The sequence below is a fragment of the Theobroma umbraticum genome, unplaced genomic scaffold, assembly GCF_002168275.2.
Source record: "Theobroma umbraticum cultivar Fairchild unplaced genomic scaffold, ASM216827v3 scaffold_130.0, whole genome shotgun sequence".
Lineage (NCBI taxonomy): Eukaryota > Viridiplantae > Streptophyta > Magnoliopsida > Malvales > Malvaceae > Theobroma > Theobroma umbraticum.
In genome coordinates, this window is record NW_018397264.1 from 5225094 (window position 1) to 5249953 (window position 24860).

The 24860-nt window shown below is 36.1% G+C and overlaps 3 protein-coding genes and 1 long non-coding RNA gene across 4 annotated transcripts; 3 read left to right on the top strand and 1 right to left on the bottom strand.

The window, feature by feature from the left end:
- The first annotated feature begins 3705 nt into the window (after positions 1–3705).
- LOC110421645 (Glycosyl hydrolase family 47 protein) lies at positions 3706–11692 on the top strand. The gene is made up of 17 exons (XM_021435281.2): positions 3706–4007; positions 4459–4578; positions 4672–4764; positions 5567–5653; positions 5740–5830; positions 5945–6000; positions 6315–6387; positions 7176–7285; positions 7822–7872; positions 7972–8060; positions 8221–8302; positions 8391–8504; positions 8886–8965; positions 9619–9754; positions 9979–10049; positions 10157–10403; positions 10738–11692. The coding sequence occupies exons 1-17, from the start codon at positions 3894–3896 to the stop codon at positions 10969–10971; spliced, it is 1848 nt and encodes a 615-aa protein (XP_021290956.1). The 5' UTR covers positions 3706–3893; the 3' UTR covers positions 10972–11692.
- A 149-nt stretch (positions 11693–11841) lies between these two features.
- LOC110421644 (pentatricopeptide repeat-containing protein At5g15300-like) lies at positions 11842–14753 on the top strand. Its single transcript, XM_021435280.1, has one exon. It carries the CDS (start codon positions 11998–12000, stop codon positions 14047–14049), a length of 2052 nt encoding a protein of 683 aa, XP_021290955.1. The 5' UTR covers positions 11842–11997; the 3' UTR covers positions 14050–14753.
- Positions 14754–18173: 3420 nt separating this feature from the next.
- On the bottom strand, positions 18174–19841 carry LOC110421244 (auxin-induced protein 22B-like). The gene is made up of 4 exons (XM_021434780.2): positions 19435–19841; positions 19107–19309; positions 18895–18994; positions 18174–18793 (listed from the first exon to the last, which is right to left on the bottom strand). The coding sequence occupies exons 1-4, from the start codon at positions 19632–19634 to the stop codon at positions 18718–18720; spliced, it is 579 nt and encodes a 192-aa protein (XP_021290455.1). The 5' UTR covers positions 19635–19841; the 3' UTR covers positions 18174–18717.
- A 4294-nt stretch (positions 19842–24135) lies between these two features.
- Positions 24136–24854, top strand: LOC110422315 (uncharacterized). The gene is made up of 3 exons (XR_002445710.2): positions 24136–24246; positions 24457–24614; positions 24702–24854. It is a non-coding gene; the product is annotated as an uncharacterized LOC110422315 (long non-coding RNA).
- Positions 24855–24860: the final 6 nt, after the last annotated feature.

Genomic DNA, 24860 nt, shown 5'->3' on the forward strand with positions numbered 1-24860 from the left:
AAACGAAAACCCCAAACTCGTCATCTCTCTCGGGACAGTGACAAAAAGAGAGAAAGAAAAAAGGCATGGCCCACGGTGGCTACGGTAAGCGGCGCGTGGCGGAGGGGAAGCGCGTAGGTCGGCGATCAAAAGGACCTGGCGTAGACAAGAAACCAAAGCCAAAAGCCGTTTCTCTCAAGAACCAGATACGCTCCATTGAACGCATGCTACGAAAGGTATTCTTAATCTCATTTTTTTTTCTCGTTTTTTATTTAATTTTCATTTTAGGGTTGTTAAGTTGCGTAATAGATTCTCTGAATTGTAATTGTTTTCCTTTTTTATATATAAAATAAGGATCTTCCACCTGAAGTTAGAGAGGCTCAGGAACGGAAGTTAGAAGGGCTTAAGAAACAACAAGAAATCCACACCCGGCTCGCTGTGGAACGAAAAATATTCTTGCGGGACAGAAAGATTAAGTTTTTTGGTAAGAAGTAAGAATTAGTATAATTTGCTTTTAATTGTTGGACTATTATTTAGTTCATTATGAAATGAACCACTAATTTGTTAGTATCTTAATTGTTGTTGAAGAGAGAAGAAAGATAGAGAGGAGAATAAGGCGTTTAGAGAAGCTGCAACGTACTTCATCAGGTCAGGCACAAGACGCGGAGATTGCTGAACAGCTTTCTAAATTGAAAGAAGATCTTGAATATGTTAGGGTAATCTTATAGCATGTTTAGTGGTAAATTTGCATTCTTTTGGTTGAAAATTAGATGGTATTTTTGCTGTTATAATAGGGCAGTGTTGTTTAATCAACTGTTTGAACTTGAATTCAGCATATCTCTGCTCATAGAAATTATGTGAAGCTAAAATTTATAATTTATTTCAAATGCAGTTTTTCCCCAAGACTGAGAAATATGTCTCTTTATTTACGGGAGGTGATGGTTCAGACGTAGTTGATAGGAGAAATAGATTGCGGAAGCAGATAAAAGCCAACTTAGTTGCTGCTGCTGCCAGTGGGAAAGATTTGGAAGGTACATTCTTTCTTCACCACAGCTATATAAGACTATATGAAGTGACTTGTTTTCCTTGATTACATGGTCTAATGTTAACCGTTCTACAATAAAGGGCCTTCTTATCTTGATTTGAATTGAAACTCACAGAAAGGTAAAATTCAGCATAGAAAGCTCTTCTGAGTAATGTTGGTACAGTACTGTGACTTTGTAGCTTAAAACTATGTTACATGTTATGGATGTATCATGTTTTCTGTTAATGTATGTTGTTTTACCTGCTTAAATTGTATTTTCATGTTCAAAAGGATGATGTCTTCTGTTTGTACTTACCTTAACAGAGACAGGGAGTGAGGATGATGGGCTGTTGGATTTGAGTGATGATGATTTCTTTTTGACTGGAACCTCAAGTGATGAAGCTGATGCAGATGATGAATGGACAGATAAAAGTACCAGGTACATATTGCGTCTGTGAGTTGAACTACGCAACCTGAGCTTTGCTTCGTATCCTAATGGGAAGCATGGGCTATTAAGTATCTAGTTGATGGGTTTTTGTTCCCTCTTTGGTTTTGTTAGTCACATTTATGACCAGGATAAGTTACAGATACAAATTGACTTAATAAACTTCCATTAAAACTTCTGTTGACATCAACAAAGACTCATGATTACTGTTGACTCTGTGGTTAGCAGAAGTTGTAGATTCTATTCAGATTTAACTTTGGCCTTTTACTGCAAGCTCTTTGTAGTTGAACAGGCCTGAAATCTTTTATTCCCCTCCTTTTGATATGATTGAAAGTGCAGTTAAACATTTTGGCACTTGTGTGCAGGGAACAGGCTTCTAGTGCCTCTGGCAAAGCAGCATCTGGCATGTCTAGTGATGAAAGGAATCAGGTTCAGTAACTGTTTGAATATTCGCACTTTCAACAAAATAATTGATTTTAAATGTTTTGACATATCCGCCTTCATCTCGATCTTGCTTGCCGCAACTAATAACAGAGACAGGTTTCTGCCAGAGCTTTAATGCCACCGCCTAGGCCATCAACTAATTCTTTTTCAAATTCAGTACATGCAAAATCAAGGTTTGGATCTTCATCTAGCCGAAATTCATCCATACAAAGAGCTGAAATGTCCACATCTAGCAACACATCCAATAGCAGAAGTGGTTCTTCCTTTAAGGCAGGGGGATCTTCGAATCCAAAGACTGGAAACAGTAGTAATTTAAGTTCCAATTCTGATGCTCGCAAACCACGTAGAAAGAGGAGACCAAAAAAGAGAAAGCAACAGGTTTGTAAAGTCGTGACTAAGTTTTAATTTAATAATAATCATATCCTTTTTGAATTTCGTTTTTCTCACAAATTATTTTTTGTTTTGCCGAGATGCTTAAACATAGATTCATTGGTGCTTTACTGACATCTGAAAATCCCTAATTTCATGGTAATAAAGATGGTTTTAATGGTTAAGAATGGTACGAATGTACTTTCCTTTATTCATCCTCCTACACTGTGTGCTGCAAAATTGGTTTTTCTTGTTGTCAACCTATCTGATATCCACATCTTGCACTATTACTAAAATGCAAGCTATATGGGCCAATGGGGCAGGAATTAGGGAAGTAAGAAGGGGTGGGGGGGTTGTCAAATAGGAAAGAGGCCTCCCTTCAGATAACACGAGCAAATTAGCAATTCAGCCCCTAAATTTTTATTGTTTGCGCATATTAATTTTTTCCTATGCAGTTTGCTCCTTCTGTTAGCGAAAAACATGTTCTGCATCAACTTTTTGTTTTTCCTAATTCTATGATTTAACAAATATAAAGCTCAATATCACTTGCCATTTATTCATTCATTTATTCGTAATGTTTCTTGTTAGAGTCTTTGGACCTGGAACTTAATTCTCTTTTGTATATGCAGGCATGAAGTGGACTTGGCTTTGGAATGATCCTTAAAGATGGATCTATAATGGGTGGGCAGCTAGCTGCCTCCTCTGAAAATCGTAACTTTTTTGTAGTATTATGTAATTACAGCAAGTTTAAGAATAGTTTTAATTTTGGTGTCACTGAAAATCAATTTAGTATTATTTTTTGATGGATTTAATTCTAAGGTGTCAATGCTTTCCTTAGATATTTTCCATTCATAACAACAGTGATACATTGGAAACGGCTAAAGGGGCATTCGTTTGAAGCCCTTGACAATATGGAAGATGTACCATTTGGAGCTTTGATAGTATTTTCTGTTCTTTTATCAATAATTTTGAGCTCTTTTAACCGTTTCTATATATAAAAATAAAAACCAATCACTACTGTTGGAAGTAAAAGAAAATAAATTTACTAAATAAAACCTTGATAATTGTGATAAAATCAAGGTTTTTTTGCTTTGGGTAAGAAGAGATAAAGTCAAGTTAATTTTTATGAAAATACTTGGTTATTATTTACTTTTTCAAATTTTCTTTTTAATTTGAAAGGTGAACAACATTTTACCAGCCTAAAATATTTTATAAATTAATAAAAATTTGTGTTAATTAGCTTAAAATGTCCTATCCAATTTGCATTACATAGGTATAATTTGTTTTTTTTTTAAAAAAAAAATTTAAATAGTTGAATTTCACTCAAACTAAAAAAACCATAACATGCATTTTGCTAGTGGTAGAAGAAAATAATTATTCTTTAAAAAACAATACAAATAAAAACCTATTGGATTTTATTATCTTCTTGCTTTTCCTGTGTTTTATCTTTTTGATAATTTTCACTGTAACTTAAAAAACCCGGCCAGCCAGCCAGCCGTGGTAGTTCAGTTCTCAGTGTTTAGATTAAAGAACAAAAAGCTAAAAAGAAACATAAGAGAAATCCGAACAAGCCGATGTCGAGACCGAGATCATCTCTTTACAAAGAAACGGAGATTGAATTCTAATCTAAAAATGAAAGCTTTGAACTTGATTCTTCAGTTTCTGTTATTTCTTTTGTTGTTTTCTGTACACAAAACAGTCGCAGAAGGTGTCACGCCCGAGGAAGCCAAGCAGCTCAGAGATGAGGTAAAAAAGATTAATTTTTCCTCTTTAGTTTATCATTTGAATTCAGGGTTTTTGCTCTACAAATAGATATTATAAGGGTTCCTTTGAATTGGGTTTTTAACTTTATTATTATTAGTCTCAGTGTCTTTACTGATCTGGCGTTTTGGGATTTTTATAGTGTTTGCTTGGTTTGTTGATTGATAATTGAGTGTTTAAGGTTTCTTTGGTGATGGAAATAGGTTTTAAGGCAAAATTTGAAAGCTCATTTTTGGCAAAAGCATTAAAAAGAGTAACAGGTGTACTGTTAATTCACATTGTATGTAGATACTTGGTTTCTAAGTGCTGTTAAATGAAAGCTGAAGTCAAATCTTAACCTTTAAACTACGAATTGCCAATAAACTAATGGAAGTAGATTGGAGTGTATTAGCCGTTCGTGTGATGGCATTTATTTTGTTGCTTCTGGGTGCTCTAGGTGCGTGAAATGTTCTATCATGCTTTTGATGGATATATGGACCATGCGTTTCCATTAGATGAGCTAAGACCTCTATCGTGTGAAGGAGAAGATACGCTTGGTGGTTATGCCTTGACACTGGTAAAATGTTGATATTTCCCCATTTTTTTTCAAAATTTATGTGACAGAGATTGTGTATTGAACTGTTCTTTTGATGTTGCCACTATGCTGCAGATTGATTCTTTAGACACACTGGCTTTACTCAGAGACCGAGAACGCTTTACAGCCTCTGTTGAATGGATTGGTAAAAATCTTCAGTTTGATATAGTGAGTGAAATATTTTTTGCATCAATCTTTTGCGCTTATCCTATTGGATTTTTGGATTTTTTTTTAATATAGGAACTTTAGTATGGACTTTGATAAGGTTGAAGGTGAAACTTTATATCCTTGTTTAGAAACTCACTCTGATTTAAACACCTCCTGGATAACTCTTAAGACTAGTGCAATGGAAGCGTTTGTCTTTTGTAGAGTGATTAAAGTTATCATAGTTCTGTTTTGTTCTTTTTTTTTTTTTTGACTTAAATGCAACATACAAAGCAGTTGGTTTATGTACTGTTATGGTAATAGATTATTGTTGTTGATTGCCATTGTCTAATTTTGCATATTCATACGTGGTTTGCACCATTCTTTATTTTAATGCCTGCCTAATTGTCCTGCAAAATTTAACTGGTCTTTCACAAGCCTAACATCTAAGGCATGTGTTCATCATCTGTTGTGCAATAAAAGAGACAAGTAGTGTAATTGCCATGATGGGGAAGATTTGATAAATTTGAAGGCCTTAATAAAGTTCTTTTATTATGACTCTTTCTTCCGTTGTCAAAATTGTATTCTAAATTCGATATGAACGTACAATCTTCATGAGAATCCAAAAAGACTGTAAATGTTATGTGTCTATATTGTTCTTACATTATGATTTTCACCTGTGTAGTGGTTTATATTAACTTGTCGTTCCCTCATCCTTAGTCTTTTTCTCCCTCGGAATCACTGTTCAATTGGCTTTACATAGTACTTTTGTAATTTGGAAATATGGTTATCAATCTAAACTTTGGAGTTTACCTTTATTCTGCAGAATAAAACAGTTTCCATTTTTGAGACCTCCATCCGGGTCCTTGGAGGTTTACTTTCTGCTCATCTTATTGCAAGTGACTATGCTACGGTAATATTGATTTGTCGAGCTCCATTGGTCATTTATAATCATATTTTATTCTTGTAGAATAAATATCAGGATCATTTCAATTTCAGGGCATGGGAATTCCTTCCTATGACAATCAATTACTTGACTTAGCTGAAGATCTGGCCCGGAGATTATTACCTGCATTTGACACACCTACAGGTATCACTCCTGGATCATTTTTCTATTGAGATGCACAAACATAAAAGTTGGCTGATAGTCTGATCCTAGATTTGATATCTTATTATGACTATCTCCAGCTATGTTGTATTGCAGGAATTCCATTCGGATCTGTTAATCTAAAGTATGGAGTTGATGAACATGAAAGCAAGGCAATGCCTCTATGATCTCCTAAGTGATGATTAATTTTGTTAGTTTTTGTAAACTGCTTGTGCTTTTGTCACCCTGAACGTAGCTTTTGCTAATTCCCCTTGTCCCCTAGAGTACAATGCTATCAGTACTTAGTGATGTGCATAGTTGCTGTATGTAATTTCAATAGATGAAGATGAAGGTATTAAAGTTAATTGATGTTGTTCACATATTAATCTCTATTAAAGTACTAGTTACTTATGAGTCCTGTATCTCTGCATTTTTCATGTATCATATATGATATAGGTAATTTAAATTTCCAATTTGGTTGGTTTAGATAACATCTACAGCTGGTGGTGGGACTTTGACCCTTGAATTTGGAGTGCTAAGCCGTTTGACAAATGATCCTGGTAAGTATTACTGCCTCTCTATTCGGTGTTTTGCATTCTCTAGAAGTCTGTATGCCACAAAATGTATGGTAGCAAATCTTTGGCTCTAATCCTTCTGTAAATTGCAATCTTGGATTCTAGAAATTGCAGTAATCCTTCTGTAATTGTGGATTTCAATACAGTGCTTGCTGTTGCTAAATTGCTCATAACTAGTATGAAATTACACCACTTTCCCCTTTCCGTGTCCAATCTTTAGTAACAGGAAAATTTACCTTTTCTTGCTAAATTGTAAAGCAGCCTTGGATCAATCCAAACCTGCAAAGCCAATATATTAAGAACCTAAGGTTAATAGGCAGGGATCCTAATGCCTTTTTCTCTCGATGTGCGCATAGATAGAAGAAGAGATCTGGGTTCCATTGTTTTCCATCATGCACAAGTATATTTACAATACAAAAACTGAGAGCCCGAGTAATCATGTTTGCTGTTTAAATTTTGGCCACGAAGATGTGGTTCTAATTGTTGATAGCTGAAAGGCATAAAATACGGAAGGGGAGACTGGAAATACTAGCCAGACAAGAAAACTAAAGATATAACCTGGATTTGTTTTCTTGGAATCTTACTATAACAATCTGACAGAAGTGCCAAAGGAAGTGGCTAGGGAATGCTTAAATCAAAACTTATTAGTCTAGACTTTGCAAACTTGTATCAGAAGACTAGCGATGAGACTTTTTGTTATTGTTACCTATTGTCAGGACTGTTAACTTTTTCCTGCATTGCTGAAATAGATTTATTTCCTAAAATGAGTGCAGTTTTTGAGCGAGTTACAAAGAATGCTGTGCGAGGCCTATGGGCTCGCCGTTCAAAGCTTAATTTAGTTGGTGCTCACATCAATGTGTTTACTGGTGAATGGACACAGAAGGTAGTATGCTGTTTTACAGTTATCACACAGTCAAGAGCCTTCCAATTTTCTGTTGTTTGTAATAGCTACATCAGGATGTTCTTCAGATTACTTAGTAGTTAAATAGATGGAAAGGGATTAAATCTTCCATTGATGTTGCTTCTATTGAGTCATTTATTCAGTATATATGAAGTATTTTCTAGAAGAAAGATGGTCTGCTTTGAACTTTTTTGACGTGGTCTTTATCTATTCTTTTAGAAATTTATTGTCCTCTCCTATCCTCTAATTCTATTGTAAAACTTTCTTTTTTCAGTACTTTCAAAAGGACAAGTTGAGAATTAATATTTTCTTGTATTTCCCTTGCAAGTTTGCCTTATTGAAATGCAGATATTGAATAAGCAAAATCAGAGTTAAGAATATGCATTAAACTAGAAACTAAAGTGCAGTTTCACTCATTAACTCATGGACCTCCTGCCGGACCCATCTTCAATGTGAAGGAATCAAATTTAGCAAATCTATATCTAGCCAGCTGCAATTAATTTTATGCTGCTTTGCAGGATGCTGGAATAGGGACTAGCATTGACTCCTTTTATGAGTACCTTCTGAAGGTCTGTCACATGACTTGAAATTCTTGTACCTTGTAACTTTGTGATCACAATTTAGTAATAGAGACGAAACCTTTTTTTCCCTTCTTGATATCTTTTCAGGCATATTTATTGTTTGGAGATGAAGAGTATTTGTTCATTTTCCAAGAAGCATACAGTGCTGCTATGCACTATCTTTACAATGATCCTTGGTAAAAACTTGTGCTTTGTGAACCACTGTAAATATATGTTTCTTTTCCCTCATTTCATTATTCCTTTTGTCATTTGACATTTTATATGGATCATGTGTTTTGAATTTTATCATCTCTCTTTCTCTCTCTCTCTCTCTAAATTTTAGTTTTACTTCCTTAGGTATGTTGAGGTCAATATGGATTCTGCTGCTATTGTCTGGCCATTATTTAACAGTTTGCAGGCATTTTGGCCTGGCCTTCAGGTTAGTGTTTTTTAATATCATTTTCTGATTTAAACCATATAATATATAATTGAATTTTTGGTAACCAGAGGTTTACCCTTTTTGGAAGGTTTTAGCCGGGGATGTTGATCCTGCTATTAGAACACATACTGCCTTCTTCAGTGTGTGGAAAAGATATGGATTCACTCCTGAGGGTTTTAATCTTGCTACACTTAGTGTTCAGGTATCTGAATCATAATATTGTCCTACTGTTATGATTCTTATTCAGGGTTTCAAATTAGAATTTTACTAATTTTTTTGTGCAGCTTGATAACACCTAATATGCCATTTACCAAAGTACACTGTTTTACATAATAGTGCATTTACACCATTACAAAATAGTTGCTCTATGGGAAGATTCTCATTTAAGATCTTAAACATAACTCCACCTAAAGTTCCATTGCATGATAACTTTTGTTTTTGTTCTTAAAATTTGTCACATTTATACCATTTTCCTCTGGCAGCCTAAGAAAAAGAGTTAGCCATTGCATCCCAAGTTAATAAAAAGCACATATTGGGTCTCTATTTTTCTATCTGAATTTTTTATACCATGTTTCTTTGGCAGCATGGGCAAAAGAGTTACCCCTTGCGTCCCGAGTTAATAGAAAGCACATATTGGCTCTACAAAGCTACCAGAGATCCCAGGTTAATCAGATTGACCTTTATTTAAGTGCCTTTTCTTACTTTTTCCGCTCTACTTTTGAACATTTTTTCACTTGTAGTTGTGTGGATGGGTTAATATTGTAAAGTTTAAACTTTATCAGTTCTTTCTATAAATGTAGTAATTCTAAAGGGTGAAAAGAAAACATTCTGTTTATAGAAGCTAAATAAATTTGTTTATAAAAAAATATCATATTTAACTAGCCAGTTGATATTGTTTCTGAAAGGCTTTATTTTTTCAGGATTAAGAACTCTGATTTTTAGAAGCAATTAATGTCAGCATTAAATATTGACTAAATACCCTTATCTGAAGATAAATTCTATCTGAAGACAAAATTGCAAGTTTTTTACATAGAAAAAGGGAAAATGTAAACCGAACAAAGCTGATGCCTAATATCATGGCATTTAACAGCAGTGATTTAAGATATTGCATAAAGTGAATGTGAGGAAATAAAACAGACTTGATACATAAGCTACCATATTAAACAAAGAATTATTGTTGAGGAGAGTGCAAAGCTATCCATGCTGTTAGATGGTTTCCAGTTTACCTTTTCTGTTCTTATTAACTGAATAACCTTTTTATATTTCCCCAATCGTTTCTTGCAAATTAAATCTTCACAAATCTCTTCTGACTGTAGATATCTGGATGCTGGACGAGACATGGTTGCTAGCTTGCAATATGGGGCAAGATGCCCTTGTGGTTATTGTCATATATCAGATGTTGAGTTTCACAAGAGAGAAGATCACATGGAGAGCTTTTTCCTGGCAGAAACAGTAAGTACCAATTAACATGTATTTCTTCATATAACTCATTCCCTAAATACACTTTTTTTTAGATGGGGGCCAGCACTAAATTTCATGATTTCATTTGGTTTGAACTTGAATCCAATTTGACCTGTTCTTCAGCTTCCCCCTCCTGGTAGTTTTTGATATTCTCATCATGTTGTAGTCTTTTCCTTTCCAGTATAATGTTGTTTGAAACCTCTCAATATTATTAGGTGAAATACTTGTGGCTTCTTTTCGATTTGGCCGTGGGTCCAGACAACCTTGTTGAAAATGGACCATACAAGTAAGGTTTCTGCTTCCTAGTTTTTTTCTTTTAAGAAAAAATTATATTGCATGTAAACAGCTACAATTTCTTATTTTTCATTTTTTGTGGAAAATTACCGTTTACAGGTACATATTTACAACTGAGGGCCATTTATTGCCTGCAACTCCTCAAATATCTCTAGTGCAAGAGCATTGTTCATATTTTGGGGCTTATTGTAATCAGGGTGACTTTAAACATGAGCCTCATGCATCAGATGTGTCTGCTGATTCTCAAGAAACTAATGGTAGCAGAGTTTCTGGGGGTTGGGTTCGCACTGGGTTTCCATTGGACTCTTCTTATCTTGAGGCATCTCCTGTATCAGGGCTGATTAAGGTTTGTATTTTTCTTTTGTTTTCCATTGGGTTGGTGGTAATCTTAGATAATGAAATGGTACTAAAAGATTGATAATTGTCTATTCTCTCATTGTCTACATAGTGATTTTCATTTTCTGGTGATCACAAAACAAATAGGCCAATTTTAGATGTCTCCTATAAGAATTTTGTAATTTCTAGTTATAGCATCAATCACTTTAATGTGGTGAAATTGCAGAATAATTAAGGAGCAGCTATGGAAGTTTGAGGCCTTTTTTTTTGCATTAACTCTAATTTTACGTGGATCACATTGATGTTTGTCCATTCTCTTAGAACTTTTGTTATTTGTTTCTCAGGGGCTTTGCCCAGGACTAACTCATGGGCAGAAGTACGGCATTTCATATCTGGCTTCAGTTGATACAACTCATGAAGATAATTCTGCAAAACAAAAAGATACCCTGGTTCAAAGCCATGCTTTAATTGTTGTTTCTGACCATAGTGCTAATCAATCACTATCTGGTGACAACAATGATGACAATGTTGAAGAATCAAGTGAGAGGGAACCAGAGCATGATCCATCTCAATCATGAAAAGGCTTCTTTGTGTCTATAACAAACTACACAATGAAACCAGGTCTCAGCTCTTTCCTATGTGCTATTTCCCCTGAACAATCCGTGACAGTTACCGATGAATCTTGGCCGGTCCGATCTGATTTAGGCTTCTAACCTGATGCTTACGACTGATTGCCCTTCTCCGCTTTGACAGCATGTATACTATAATCAATAGGTTCAAGCAATTCAGCAACTGTCTATAAAATGAGTATATTTGAGGTTAGAGTTACAAAATGCAAGATGAAGCGGGTCTGCATGATCACTGTTTCTGTTCGTTATGCTGGCTGTGATGTGGAGAAATGAAAATGGGCACCTGTTTACTTACAAGAGCCCTTGTAACTTAGCAAAATTTAACAGAACTTCTGTACATTTTTTTTATAGTTGCTCCCTAAGTACCATTACAGTGGTGAGGCACTCATCCGGGATTGCTGGAAGACCATAGTCCGGAAGTTGCTCGAGGAAGACAACCAGTTTAATTGGATATCATTTTGATGCGGCCATTGATGCAGGGCTCTCAAAAGGGTCTCTTTCGTTTGAGGAATTTAATCTTGGAAATGATCACACCATTGGATTCAAACAAACTATACTAAAACTATAAAGAAAGTTTGGATAGATGATGGATTCTCATAATGTTTGATTCTTTCTGTTAGATGCAATCATAGGGATTGGTCGAATGAAGCCTAAAATTCTTTGGTGTTAAAGAATTTAATGAAAAAAAAGTTATCTCCATGATCCTTACGGAAGTTTGCTGTCTATCTTTGATATTCTCCTTTCTCATCAAATAACAGTACTGCCTGATTTACTTGGTTGAGAATGTCGTCTGGGCTCTCGTCATAACTTACATTCATATAGGCAGAACATAAAGCCAGTATAGAGTGGAGAAATGAATTGCACAAGTTTTTGTTATAACTCAGTATTGCAAAGAGTTTAGCCCAAATCATTAGATGCCCATTTGAAGAAGCCCATCAATTGTTCAAATTCCAGAACATTTGAAAAGCAACTTACATGACCGTTAAGAGTCATCCCAATTACTTTTGGCGCCATGAGATGGATCGCATGAAGTTAGTGTTACGCCTCCTCGACAGAGCCCAATCTCTCAAACCCTTAAAATCTATCCACGCCCGTCTTCTAGTCGACGGCTCTATCGCCTCATCTGACCTAGTCCTCAACAAGTTTCTGAGGCTCTATGCACGGTTTGGTTCCATCCAATATGCTGACAAGTTGTTTGATCAAATTCCCCAACCAAATGCGTTTCTTTGGACAGCTTTGATTCATGGGTATATTGAGAATCGAAACTACCAGGAAGCTTTGTCTTTGTTTTGTCATATGTGTAAAAAGTCTGTTTTGCCCTTGAATTTTACCTTGGCATCGGTTCTCAAGGGTTTAGCCAGGTTGATGAGGGTTATAGATGGGGAAGCGGTTTATGGCTTGGGGTTAAAATGTGGGCTTGGTTTTGATTTGATTGTGCAAAACGCGGTGATTGATTTGTTCATGAGATGTGGCGAAGTAGATTTGGCGAGACGGGTATTCGATGAAATGGAGGAAAAAGATTTGGTTTCTTGGAATTCGATGATTTTGGGGTATGGGAGTAACGGCAGAGTGGATGTTGCGCGGGAGACTTTTGATGAGATGTCTGAAAGGAATGTGATTTCTTGGACGAGTATGATTCAGGGATACATTAAGGCTAGGGATATGGAAGAGGCTAGGATTCTTTTTGACAGAATGAGTGCCAAAGACTTAGCATCATGGAATGTGATGGTTTCTGGCTATATGGATGTTGGTGATCTTGGTTCTGCTCAGTCTATTTTTGAAGCAATGCCAGTTCGAGATGCTGGGACTTGGAATCTGATGATTGCTGGGTATTGTAAAGTGGGGGAGATGGAAATTGCGAAAGATTTTCTTGACAAAATGCCACGTAAAAATATTGCATCATGGACCATAATGATAGATGGCTATGTTAAGGCAGGGGATGTCACTAGTGGAAGATGTTTGTTTGATCAGATGCCTGAGAAGAATCTGGTATCTTGGTCTACCATGATTGGAGGCTATGCTAGAAATGGGCAGCCTTGTGATGCTTTGGAATTGTATAAACAGTTTAAAAAACAAGGTATTAAGCCAGATGAAGTGCTTGTGTTAGGAATCATTTCAGCTTGCTCACAGTTAGGAATTTTGGATGCAGCTGAATCAATTATTAATGACTTTACAGGACCCTTCCTTTTTTCTAGTTTACGAATTGTCACTAGTTTAATTGACATGTATGCAAAATGTGGATGCATTGACAAGGCTGTTCAAGTTTTCAAGATGGCTTATCAAAAAGATTTGCTTTGTTATAGCACAATGATCACAGCGTTCGCAAATCATGGCATGGCTCAAGATGCCATATCTTTGTTTGACGACATGCAGAGGACAAATATAAGACCTGATGGAGTTGCATTTCTTGGGGTTTTGACTGCTTGTAACCATGGGAGACTTGTTAGTGAGGGCAGGAGGTATTTTAAACAAATGCTGGAAGAACACAGAATTCAACCCTCGGAAAAACATTATGCATGTATTGTTGACCTTCTTGGTCGAGCTGGGTGCCTTGAAGAGGCATATAACCTTATAAGAAACATGCCTATTTTACCTGGTGCAGTTGTTTGGGGAGCTTTGCTCGCTGCTTGTAGGGTCCATTGTGATGTACAATTAGCTGAAATTGCTGCAGATGAGTTATTTAAGATTGAGCCAGATAATTCTGGCAATTATATTCTCTTGTCTAATACTTATGCTGCTGCCAGAAGGTGGGATGGTGTTGCTAGAATGAGAGCAATGATTAGGAAGAACCAAGTTAGGAAGAATAGAGCTTCTAGCTGGATTGAGTTGGGATGTGTAGTCCATGAGTTTGTCATGGGAGATGCTTTGCATATTGATTCAGAAAGAATATATTTTACCTTATATCTGATCAGTGAAGATATGAAACTTTTGGGATTTTTAAGAGATTCAAGAAAGGAAGAAGTATTGCCATCCCATGCTTTCTGGCTTTCTGATGTGTACTCATATAACATTTTGGGAGATGGCTGATCACAAGAAATTTTTCAGAAAATGATTGTTATTCTTTCGCAAAAGATCACTCTTCTTTGTTATAGGACATTGTCAACTGCTCCGTCAACATTTGCAGCCTGTGAGAATGTAATGCATTGCTCATATTTTTATTTGGTTTTACAAATCAGGATGAAAACAATTCGAGGAATGCATAACATGATTAAAACACTCTTTTTCTTTGGTGGATGGACCTATTATTCAAGAATCCAGGTGCCAAGGAAACAAAATTCAGGGATCCACCAGTAAGCTTTATGATATCTTTTGGAAATTTTTACATCTTTTGCTATCAAGTTGTACCTTCAACTTGTAACTTTATGAGGCAAAGCACCATAAAGTTGTGGCCAAGATGCGAGTGCCACTATTTTTTGTCCCAAAAGTTGATGTCTATAAGGTAAAAACCTGGTGTCCTGTATGCTGCAATTTTGAATGAGCCGGTTGAAAAAGAAAAGGTGTAATTATGTAGCCATCCAGAGTAATTGGCTTAAGGTTTGGGTTTGAGAATCAGAAAATTATATCTTACTATATCACCATTGCATCATGTATCCTTGTCTCTGTTTGATTTCATAATGGTATGAAAAATATGGGAACTTAAAAGTCAGTGTCAAGTTCTCCTGTATATGCAGTTATCTCGTCCATTTGACTTGTTGAACCCACAGCAAATAGAGTATCATACCAAGATGAAATGAAACAATGGGTGCAAAAACATTACAATGCATGTAAATGTAGGGGGATGATTCCATCTGAAAACATCCTGCTTATAAAAAGACTTTAACAGAAATTCCAACTGACATGGCTGGTTGGTTCTCTGTGCTGTAGGCCTGGCATTGTGCTTGACACGGTATGCAGCAGCCAGTATCAAAGCCTACGAGACAAAGGCATATTTTATGCATATGAACACATGTCCTAACCTTCGTTGTGTAATGATACATGGAAGCAACTGCTTTCGTGTCCAAATCTCTCTCGTATATTGAATCACCTAATCAGACCATGCTTGGCTGCCATCCCTTCCTATGAACTGCACATGGTATCAGTATCTATGATATGGCAGGTTGAGGCAATGACTTGGTTACATTGTCTATGGGTAGTGTGGTTGGGTAGTGAGTGGCAACATAAATGTTACAAACTTTGTGTTTTAGTAACACATATATGAACACTTATCAAACATGTCATGTGCCTGTTCTAGGCTTGCCTTTCAGTAAAGCATTGTCAGAGTTTGGCTGTTAATTGTTGAGGTATCCTGATTAGCAGTGGCTGCAAATTTAAAACTTTTAACTTTTAACTGCAGCACAAGCATGCTGTCCAGGAAGTATCCGTTTACTGCTAGACGGATAAAAACAACCAAAAATATCCATATCAATGAATAGTTAAGACAGATTTGTATTTAAACATCATGCCGACATCTAAATAACCTTAGGATCACCAGAGTCAAATCCTAGAATCTTGTCAGATCTTGTTTCTTAATGCCTTTAGGCTTTATTACTGTTACATGTAGACTGATGGAGAATGCTTATATTTTTTTATAATAAAGCTTTAAAATGGATATTCAAACCCTAAGCCAACAAGGCTGAATTAATTTAACAACAGGACGTACATTACAGACCTCATTTCAAATACACATTTTTATATCCTCAAGCAAAAGGGACTTTCCTATACATTTAGAAAATTAATTTCTTAGTTAATCTATCCATTTAAGGAGCTAATTAAAATTATATTTATATATTTATATATATGCTCAAAAGAATTAGAAAGTAACAAAGTTATATTCACTTTATTATATTATCTAAAATATCACTGAGGCAAATCTGTCAGTAAATGACTAAATTTTAGCTTATAAACTAAACTAATTAACATAAAGTACCAAGTGGTCAGGTACATTTGCTTTATGGTGTGGGACTCCCAACAAAGCATTCTTTTGCCAAAAGAGCATTAGGTAGGAGCAATGTTTACATAGTCCCAAAAATTTGCTCATAGCTCGATAAGATTTTCCTAACCAAAGGTATTATTAGTTTAATTATCTCGCAAACCACTGACCTGCTGGCATGTATGGTTAGGAAAGATATTTTCTGTGTCCATATCCTAGAACGCTATCCTTGAGAGAAGGACAGCTTAATGCTAATTCTTTTGTGTTACCAACGAACTGTTGGCCAATACACTAAAAGGTAATATCCAAAGGATTATTCCTTCCATTTGCAGATTATGTTAATTAATCCCACCCAATCATCATTAATTTTCACCTGTGGTAAAAATTTTCCATTTGATAGATAAGACATAAATCTTTGGTGTCACTACTGTTATTTTCAGACATAAAGACATCATTAAATTCAATTCTTGCATATGAAGTCCACTGTCTTATACTTTTATTACATAACTGAGAGGATTAAGTATTGAAAGAAACAGAAAAATTCTGGTTATTAACTATATATAACCTGACTCTTTTCCTGCACTGGAACTTGCAGTCTTGCTTCCTGTGGTATGTTCAGTTCTCTGGTTCTCACTTTTTCCCTAAACCAACTTTCAACTTTGGGTGGGAAAGATTTAGATCTTTTGCATTTTAATTAGTTTGAACAAAGAATCCTCTAACCCCAGTATCACAAAGGTTCCCTGTTGAAAGGCTTTGAATATGGCATGTTTTGACACTTGTAACCATCCCCAAGGAAAAAAAAATTGACATCCAATTTTATTGTTTCTAGACTCTAGTTCTATTCACCTTTTCTTGGAAACAAACAACATTTCAGTTAAATGTATTTTCTGGCCTTTTTTGTCTGCAATCTTAGGTATAATCAGTACTGATGGTCATAATCTTTGTTTAATAGAGACTTATGACAGGCTGTTTGCTACTGTTAGGAATACTTTAACTTTTTTCCCTTTTTTCAAAATAATTTGACCTTTTCTATGGAAAGCAACATTTGAGTTAAATACAGTTTCTGACCTATATTCTTGTCTGTAATTTAACGTACTGTTTATCAAATCAAGTCAAGGTCTATTCGGTGTTGTTTAGCAAAAAGTTTACTTCATTATTCTTTTCTCATAAGTATCAATTACAGATACTATAACCTATTTAAATAGTGGAAAAAGCAGATGTGTTGAAAGACCTGATTTTAGAGGTCTAATAGTTTGATTGATGAATCCATTGAATTAAGAGGTTGCAGCAAGTTTAGTTCCTGTATGTTGATAGGCAAATGCTTGCTGAATGCTTCTAACTCTTCAGATAGACTCTCCCAAGGTTCATCTGCACTATAGACCTTCTGCCAGAAAACAGTACTAACCTCAGTGAAGCAATATCCATAAGATCATTTATCCAAAGCAAAACCTTGAACAGCACAGCATTTCTTCCAGAACTATAATTAGTAACCTTGTTTGAGGTCTGGAGTACCTTAGTTTTGAGTTTGTTTGGTTTGGCTCCCTAGATATTTTTGTGAATATATAATTACTCGGCCTAGAATTAAATGGAGGCAATGATCAGAATTTGAACTCTGGGCTATTTAGCGAAAGATATGATTACATTATATTAAAGACTATTCAGTAGTATAAAAGCTTAACATATTGGGAGATCAAGATCCAAGTATAGGTGTTTTAATCTCTAAAAACTTAAGGTTGAGATCCATCCTTTTACCCTTTCAATGCATATTTCTTAAAATTAATCTCAGACACCAATTTCGGATCATATTGAAATGTTTAGTAATCTGCCTTTGTTAGAAAGAAAATTAAACTTTGAGTTTCTTTGAGTTCTTAGTCCTACGAAGCCGGGCTGTTAAGTGAATTTAGTGCAAGGTAATAATTTATGCATACGAGAAAGGATTTAATTTACAACGATCTCTCTTATGATGCTTGAATTCTGGACAAATACATGTCAAATGAGTTATGATTACTTCATAATAGTCATGACACATATGCTTTCTTTCTCTTGTTAATGCTTGAATCCCACACAAATAAGCTGTAAATGCTTTAATAATCCTTGAAGTCTTCTCTTATAGGCGTAAAAGTAGATTCATGAACCTTAGGTTGCACTTTTCTTATGCGGGAATTATGGAAATTCATGAACCTCAAGTTTTGATCTCTCTTTCTTGTTCTTTATGCAGGCTTAACTCAGAGTAGGGAACATGAACACAAATGAATCGATGACGACGATTTACTTATGAAAAGAGAAAGCATACTTAAATTTTCTAGGTTCAACAATAACACAGACAAGTTTTAATTGTATAGAGACAACACAGCTGATATACAACTTAATTTGTTTCTTTGTATTAATGCTACATAACCAAAACTTGGATAGCCACATCCTTTTTGTGATTTTCTTCGACCTTTTTTTACAAAGTTGCAGTTGAAGCAACAGATTCTTCTATGTAGTTTTGGTTTGATGGGTATTATAGCAAAACACATTAACATTACAGAATGCTCAAACCACCAAATATCTTTGCTGCAGCCAAACTTCTGAGGAAAGAAAATGTAACTCCACTTTATATTATCTGTTTTCCTTCTAAACTTCCCAGTCGACCGAATTTCCGACCAGACTACCTATTGAGGAGACTGAGAATCAGATCCAAAAATCTCCTTCGAGAACCCAAGCTGAAAGATTTTCTCTCCACGACAGAGATGGATCTTCTCCCTTTTCTTGCTCTTAGATGTGCTGTTGCTATAGAGAATTTCTCATACACCACAACCTAAGCCCCTGGCTTCTGATCCTTTCATGATTCTTAGCCTTTTGCATGATGTGATGAACATACTGCAAACAGAATAGATAACCTTGTAAGTTACATAAAATATCTAGGAAAGCTAGCAAAGAGAGCAGGAGAGGGAGAGGGAGAAGATGAGAGAGAGACTTACTCCCAGGGAACATCTCCAACTAGCATCCAGTCTCCATCCTTGTCTTCATAAGTAGGTGCATAATCTGATCCTTTGTAGCCTTCTCTTTCTGAGTACTCACCTGAAAAAAGGGAATCGAAGGTCATTTTCATAAAATTCATCACAATTTCACCCCCAGTCACATCAAATATGTCATAAACAACAAAATAACAGCAATAATCACATATTCTTACCTATGGTGAGCTTGAACATGTTCTCTAAAGCCTGTAGGAGCTCCGCGTACCCTGTGTAAACTTTCAGGTCAATCTTTCTTAAGTATGGTGCTCCATCCATGCTTACTTTCACGTAAATCCCAGGACCCTCAGACTCACTTTTCTTTGGCTGAAAGTTATTCTTTCTATAGGACCGGATCGGTGGCCACCCCACAATTTGTGCTCTGCATGGAGCATATGCATCAAAAGAATCCATTAGTTTCCATCTAAGTTTATGATCAAACAGTAAGAGATTAGGAAGATCGGTCTTTAAGGAAACTTTTGTTTGTAACTTGTTATGATAACTTACTTGGCAGGAGGGGCAGTTTCATTTTGAGCATCAGATTTGCCATTTGCTCCAAATTCCTCATCAGGGTCCTGCAATGGTCGCTTCTTGTTTCTAACATTGGAAGCTGGTTGTTCCTCTCTTTCATCTGTTCCTGGCAATCCTAACCTTAGCTCGGTTGCCTTGAGGTTTAGATCATTCTCATAAGCCACGCTGCCTTCCATTTTTCAAAGATCTTCACCCAAATGATACACCAAACAACTTATCTGGAAAACCAAAGTTCCTTCTTCAATGTAGAGATGAATGCGAGCTGATGTTGTCTAAGATCTGAGTTCAGAAAAGTTCTTGTTGACGATGCAAAAAGTTTGAGAGAAACGAAAATGTTTGGAGTTTGTGGTGGAAATGGGAATGCAAAAGCAGGTATTTAATATAGGACATGATGAAGTCATAAAGCAAGGGTATGGTGTATTAAGAGTAATGAGTAAGCCTTGATATTCTCTCAATGCACGAATTATGGACAAAGGCAAGCTAAGCTGTCGGTAGCAATAGCAGCAACTTTGAGGCAAGCTGCCCCTGCGATAGGGGGACAAGGGTGGGACAAGCTCAGCCGCCCATATGGAAGACTTGAGCCTTCAGTGGGACGGTCAAGATGCGTTTTGGGGGGTTGTGGGAGTGAAATCAGGGGCGTTGGTTTTTCTTTAAATGAAGGAAAGAAGGCAGCATCCCCATGTGAACGGGGTCCATCTTGGGTGTTGAGTATGGGCACAGCATGGCCATGTGGGGCTAGAATTTAGCAGGTTTTTTGAATTGGTTAATTGGACTGTGGGGTTCATTTCATATGGTCTGCCCTGCCATGTGAGCAGGTCAGCCCCTGAATTATTCCTAGCTAGATAAAATTCAAACAAGAAAAAGTGTAATTGAAAAGCTTAATTATGTTAATTACTATTATTATACATCTCTGTTGGCTATCATAACTAAGGAAAAGAAGTTCATTTGACCCAGTCTGTTTGTAGTTAATTGACATTCCACAATCCAGACCTTGCCGTTTCTGTTGTTTCCTTTGATCTTCAGTTGTTTGACCCAACTCTTTTTTAAGGGAAGACCACCGGATTAGTGATATTAATAATTTTCCTAAGCATTGGAGCCTCCATTAATGTATCTGGATTAGTCTCAGTTTACGAGGGAAGTAAGAAAATCTTCAATACTTTGGGATGCTTAATAAACTGCCGCTCTGCTTTCTGTCTTTCCCCATCCTAGAGCTAAAATTTTTGCCTCCTAAGAATCACGTTTAAGGAGATTATAGGGTTAATCTTTAATCTATACATTGGTCCTTGTGCTTTTCATTATCTAGGCTAACTTTTACTATGCAGTCTGCAGGTCATCATTTAGGCTTTAGGTTGAACTAGTTTTCCCAGAATCATTTCATGAGCTACACATTCCAATGGTTGCTAGTCTTGTGTTGCCTAAGTGCTATTATTTCACCTTGATTATATCTTTTCAACAAACGGGTTCTGAATTTCCAATGTTTAAGAAAGCTGCAAAGCTAAAAAACTACATATCTTTAGCTTTTCCTTAGGTAAGTATTAAAGCAGGAAACTACTAGTACTGTAGTAGCTATCAACAATATGAGGAAGTAGCAGGCTCATGAGGAACTCTATATTTTTAGCAAAATAAATCAGATCAAACCTTAGAAAGGAGAAGATATGAAACATGGTCATCATTAGACACTACCTATTATTACCCCCCGAGCATGAGTCCCACCTTGTCCTCTGGTCTGAATGAGCTCCATTGGATGCTCAATTGACGCTAGATGAACATTCAAAGTTATCAGCATCAGGGTCCATTTCAGCCTCACCCGTGCGCATTAAAATGCTGTTTGATCATTATTATTCTTGTTCTGCTATATTGATACACAGACCATCCAACGCCTAATATTTGATAGACTCTCTTGTTTCAAATCTCGTTCTTTCTAGCAAAAATGAACCAAATCGTTTTACCAGCATGTTATTTTCCAGGTTTCATTTTCTATGGTTTGAATTTAGAGGAGCATGCTAGACAATCTATATCTTGATCCATGAAGAACCAAACATGTTCACAACTGCAGATATGCATCAAATGATCCAAAAAGAAAGAGAAAAAAGGGAAATAACATCACTATATATATACTTCATTAGAAATAATAGGGACGAATGTTCTCAAAGCAGAGTATTTACAGTAATTATCAAAATTTAAATAATAAATGATTTTTAATAAATTTTTGATCTAGAGTTTCAACACTTCATAAGATGATGCAAAATCTTATTCGGATCTCTTTTGCTCATAAGATGATGTGTGAGATCTCATATTATCTCATATCAAATATCATGTATAGATGTAATTTTTAAAATTTACATAAAAATCTAAATCAATCATTACTAACAATTTAAATTTAAATTTTTAAAAATCACTTAATTTTAGTTGAAAATGTTATTCGGGAGTGCTTGAATACGAATCCTTGCATCCAACCACGCCATACAAGTGAAAAAATTAGTCAAAGAATCAATTAATCCCTTCTAAGTTCAGTATCCTTGGTAGAGAAGCAAAATATCTTTTTTCTTTTTCTTCTTCTTAGGACAGCTCAGAGTTTTTTCCTTGTCCGGCTGTCGTCTATCTTTTCTGCATTTCCCTTCAGTCCTGTTTCATCTCCCAAATAAAAACAAAAGAAAAGAAACAAATCGATGATCGTGCATTGACATTGAAGTAGGGTTTTTTTTTTTTTTGGGTTACAGTTGCTGATATTCATTTCATCCAGAAAAGCCATGGTTTTAAATGTGTAAAGGGTTTCTATTACGACTTTAAGGAATCCAACAAGTTTTAGTACGGATGTTTGAGCTGTGCTATGCTGTCCGTGGCCATGGCATGGCTCACACCGTTAGGTCATTATTGCTCAAGCAATGCAGCGATAGCAACAGGGTCTAAAAATCTTAGAAGGGGTTAGTTAAAACTTGTGGCCTCTGCCACAGCATCCTCCCAATGAAAGCTGCAGCTGATTTTGCTTTGCACGTTTCCCTTCAATCCCAAAACGCCCCTACAGGGACAGCAATGCATAACAAATATGAATCAAGGTGTAGGTCTGTTTTGCAGAATTTGATCCACTAACATTTCCAGGTTGGATATGCATTGAGATATGACTCATCAATGGAGTTGGAAAATTCAATGCTTAATAGGAATGGCGGGTCGTCGGTAAAAGCTTTGACTCTGTACTAATTCCTGTCTGATATGGACTATTCAGCATTGCTGGTACATGAAGATTCTGATTCGTGTCTGGTTCTAAGCTAGGAGACGTGTACACTTTCTGGTAGTGAATCAAATTTATTGAAGAAAGCACTGGCAATATTTTTGCATGTTCATTTCCTTATGCCTATCCTTCAAGCTATAGAACTTATTTGAACTACAAAGTTACCTAACTTAAACTAGGTAAATTATGGGAAAAAACTGTTAAACTTTGTGCAGAATAATGAAAAAACACATGGATTGTAACTGGATTCAAACCACTTTGACGGCAAATTGAACATGAGATTTGCTTCAATCAGGCTAAATACACTGAAAGGTTCCTATAACTTTTAAAAGTAAAAATGTAGTTGCATCCATTATTGACTAGGGGGTTCAACAAACCAATGAGTGCCTGTTTTGAACTTTCCGATCAAATTTCAGCTGAAGAAAACGCGTGTTGAAAATTCATCAGACAAGAGCACATTATTAGAAACATGCAAGCAACTTACAGGAAATGAGCCTGAATTGACAATGGATCTTCTTATGTATATAAAGAAACTTTTAAGTAGAATATAATTTCGATTCGGCACCAAAAACAGAAAACACACGATGCAAAATGTGTGCTTATTCTTTAATCATATTCAACACTTTGATTACTAGGTATCTAATCTTGTTCTCACCAACACAAACACTTTGGGCCCTTTTAGAGGTTATCATAGCTTGGATCTGTTTCTTTGTACTTTGTTTTAGCCAGTCGGTGCTGAACTGCTGTGATCATAAACCACTGTTTCACCCCATACTTCATAGCAGAAAACAAAGGGAAAAGAGCAGTAACTTGGAATTAAAAATATACCGACATTGGACACCAGGGTCAGGTTTAAAGCTCAAATGGAGCAAAACAAAAAAAAGAAAAGGAGAGCTTCCAAGCTGTGGGGTGCCCCAAGTGGCCATGACAGTATAGAAAAAGGATGACAAATACAACTTAGATGAGAATAAGTGGTCCCAAAACAGGCCAATGTGCCAACACACAAAGGAAACCAGACCCCTGTACAAGGAACCCCCACACCCTAATTTGAAGGGCATTGAACTAGACAAAATTGGGGGGCGCCCGAGTTGGAGAGGGCACCTTTCTTAGCATTAAATCCGTGGGGATTCACTCACCTGGCTTTTTGTTTTAGGACCACTATGAAGGCAATCAAGGGTCCACCAATTCTTCTGCTGCAGTGTGCACCTCCACCTTTGATATTCATTCAATTATAAATTTTTTCCTGACCAAACCGTGTGTTTTCCAACAACATATACCCACCCCACCCACCCTCTCTTTCAATTCCTCATGTGCATGTGGTGTAGATGTCTTGATAATGTTATTGAAAGCTAAATTCAATAACCCATGGTTTTAATAATTGGGGACAGCAAGGCATTTGGGATTTCATGAATTAATTGCTACGTGTGCATAAATTCTTTGGAAATGTGGTAAACTCAAGGGAGAGTGTGATAAAGTTGAATTGAATTGTCAGTGTTTGAAGGTCATGATGTTTCTGCGAAAAACCAAACTATGTGCTGATGGCAGCAGAGACATTGGGGGTAAATTAACTTTCGTCTTATCTTCTGGTGAACTGAACTTGCACATGATTTAAACTTAAGAAAGAATCGTACTGAAAATGAGTCTAGCTTCATTGTAAAGTTGACTTGATTTGAAGTTGCAACACATTAATTTTTTTCTGCCGCAATCATAGTTCATACATGAATTTAACCAAATTCTTTCATCTGGCATTGCACATTCATAACTTACAGATTGAAGGTAAAGAATGAAATGGCCCGAAGTTAATGCCATTCAGCAGAAAAAAAAAGGGAAAAAGAATGGATAATGCAATAATACCAAAAAAGAAAAGAGGATCAAGGAGAAATGAACAAGGGGAAATAAGTTGGGTGTTTTGCTTTTCATTACTAAGGTGAGAAACAGAAAGACGAATTAACACACATTTTTCACTTTTAACTGATATCTTTTTGTCTTATTTTTCACTTCCTGTTACTGTTAGTTAAAAAGGTTGTGGCAGCTGTCATCTTCTTATTCTTTCCACCCTATTTCTTCCACACAAAATATGCTTGGTGGGTAAGAGAAAATGCTATGAAGGTTTAAGGATGGAAAAGGGTGTGCATGACCAAAGGCAGAAAGAAACAACTTCCTCCTTTTTGGT

Coding starts and splice junctions, on each gene's coding strand:
- LOC110421244 (XM_021434780.2), bottom strand. CDS start 19,634: ATGGAAGGCAGCGTGGCTTATGAGAATGATCTAAACCTCAAGGCAACC. Junction 19,310..19,434: donor GAAACTGCCCCTCCTGCCAA/GTAAGTTATCAT, acceptor TGCTCCATGCAG/AGCACAAATTGTGGGGTGGC. Junction 18,794..18,894: donor GTTGGAGATGTTCCCTGGGA/GTAAGTCTCTCT, acceptor TTCTGTTTGCAG/TATGTTCATCACATCATGCA.
- LOC110421644 (XM_021435280.1), top strand. CDS start 11,998: ATGACCGTTAAGAGTCATCCCAATTACTTTTGGCGCCATGAGATGGAT.
- LOC110421645 (XM_021435281.2), top strand. CDS start 3,894: ATGAAAGCTTTGAACTTGATTCTTCAGTTTCTGTTATTTCTTTTGTTG. Junction 5,654..5,739: donor TTGCAAGTGACTATGCTACG/GTAATATTGATT, acceptor TTTCAATTTCAG/GGCATGGGAATTCCTTCCTA. Junction 8,505..8,885: donor TTGCTACACTTAGTGTTCAG/GTATCTGAATCA, acceptor TTTCTTTGGCAG/CATGGGCAAAAGAGTTACCC.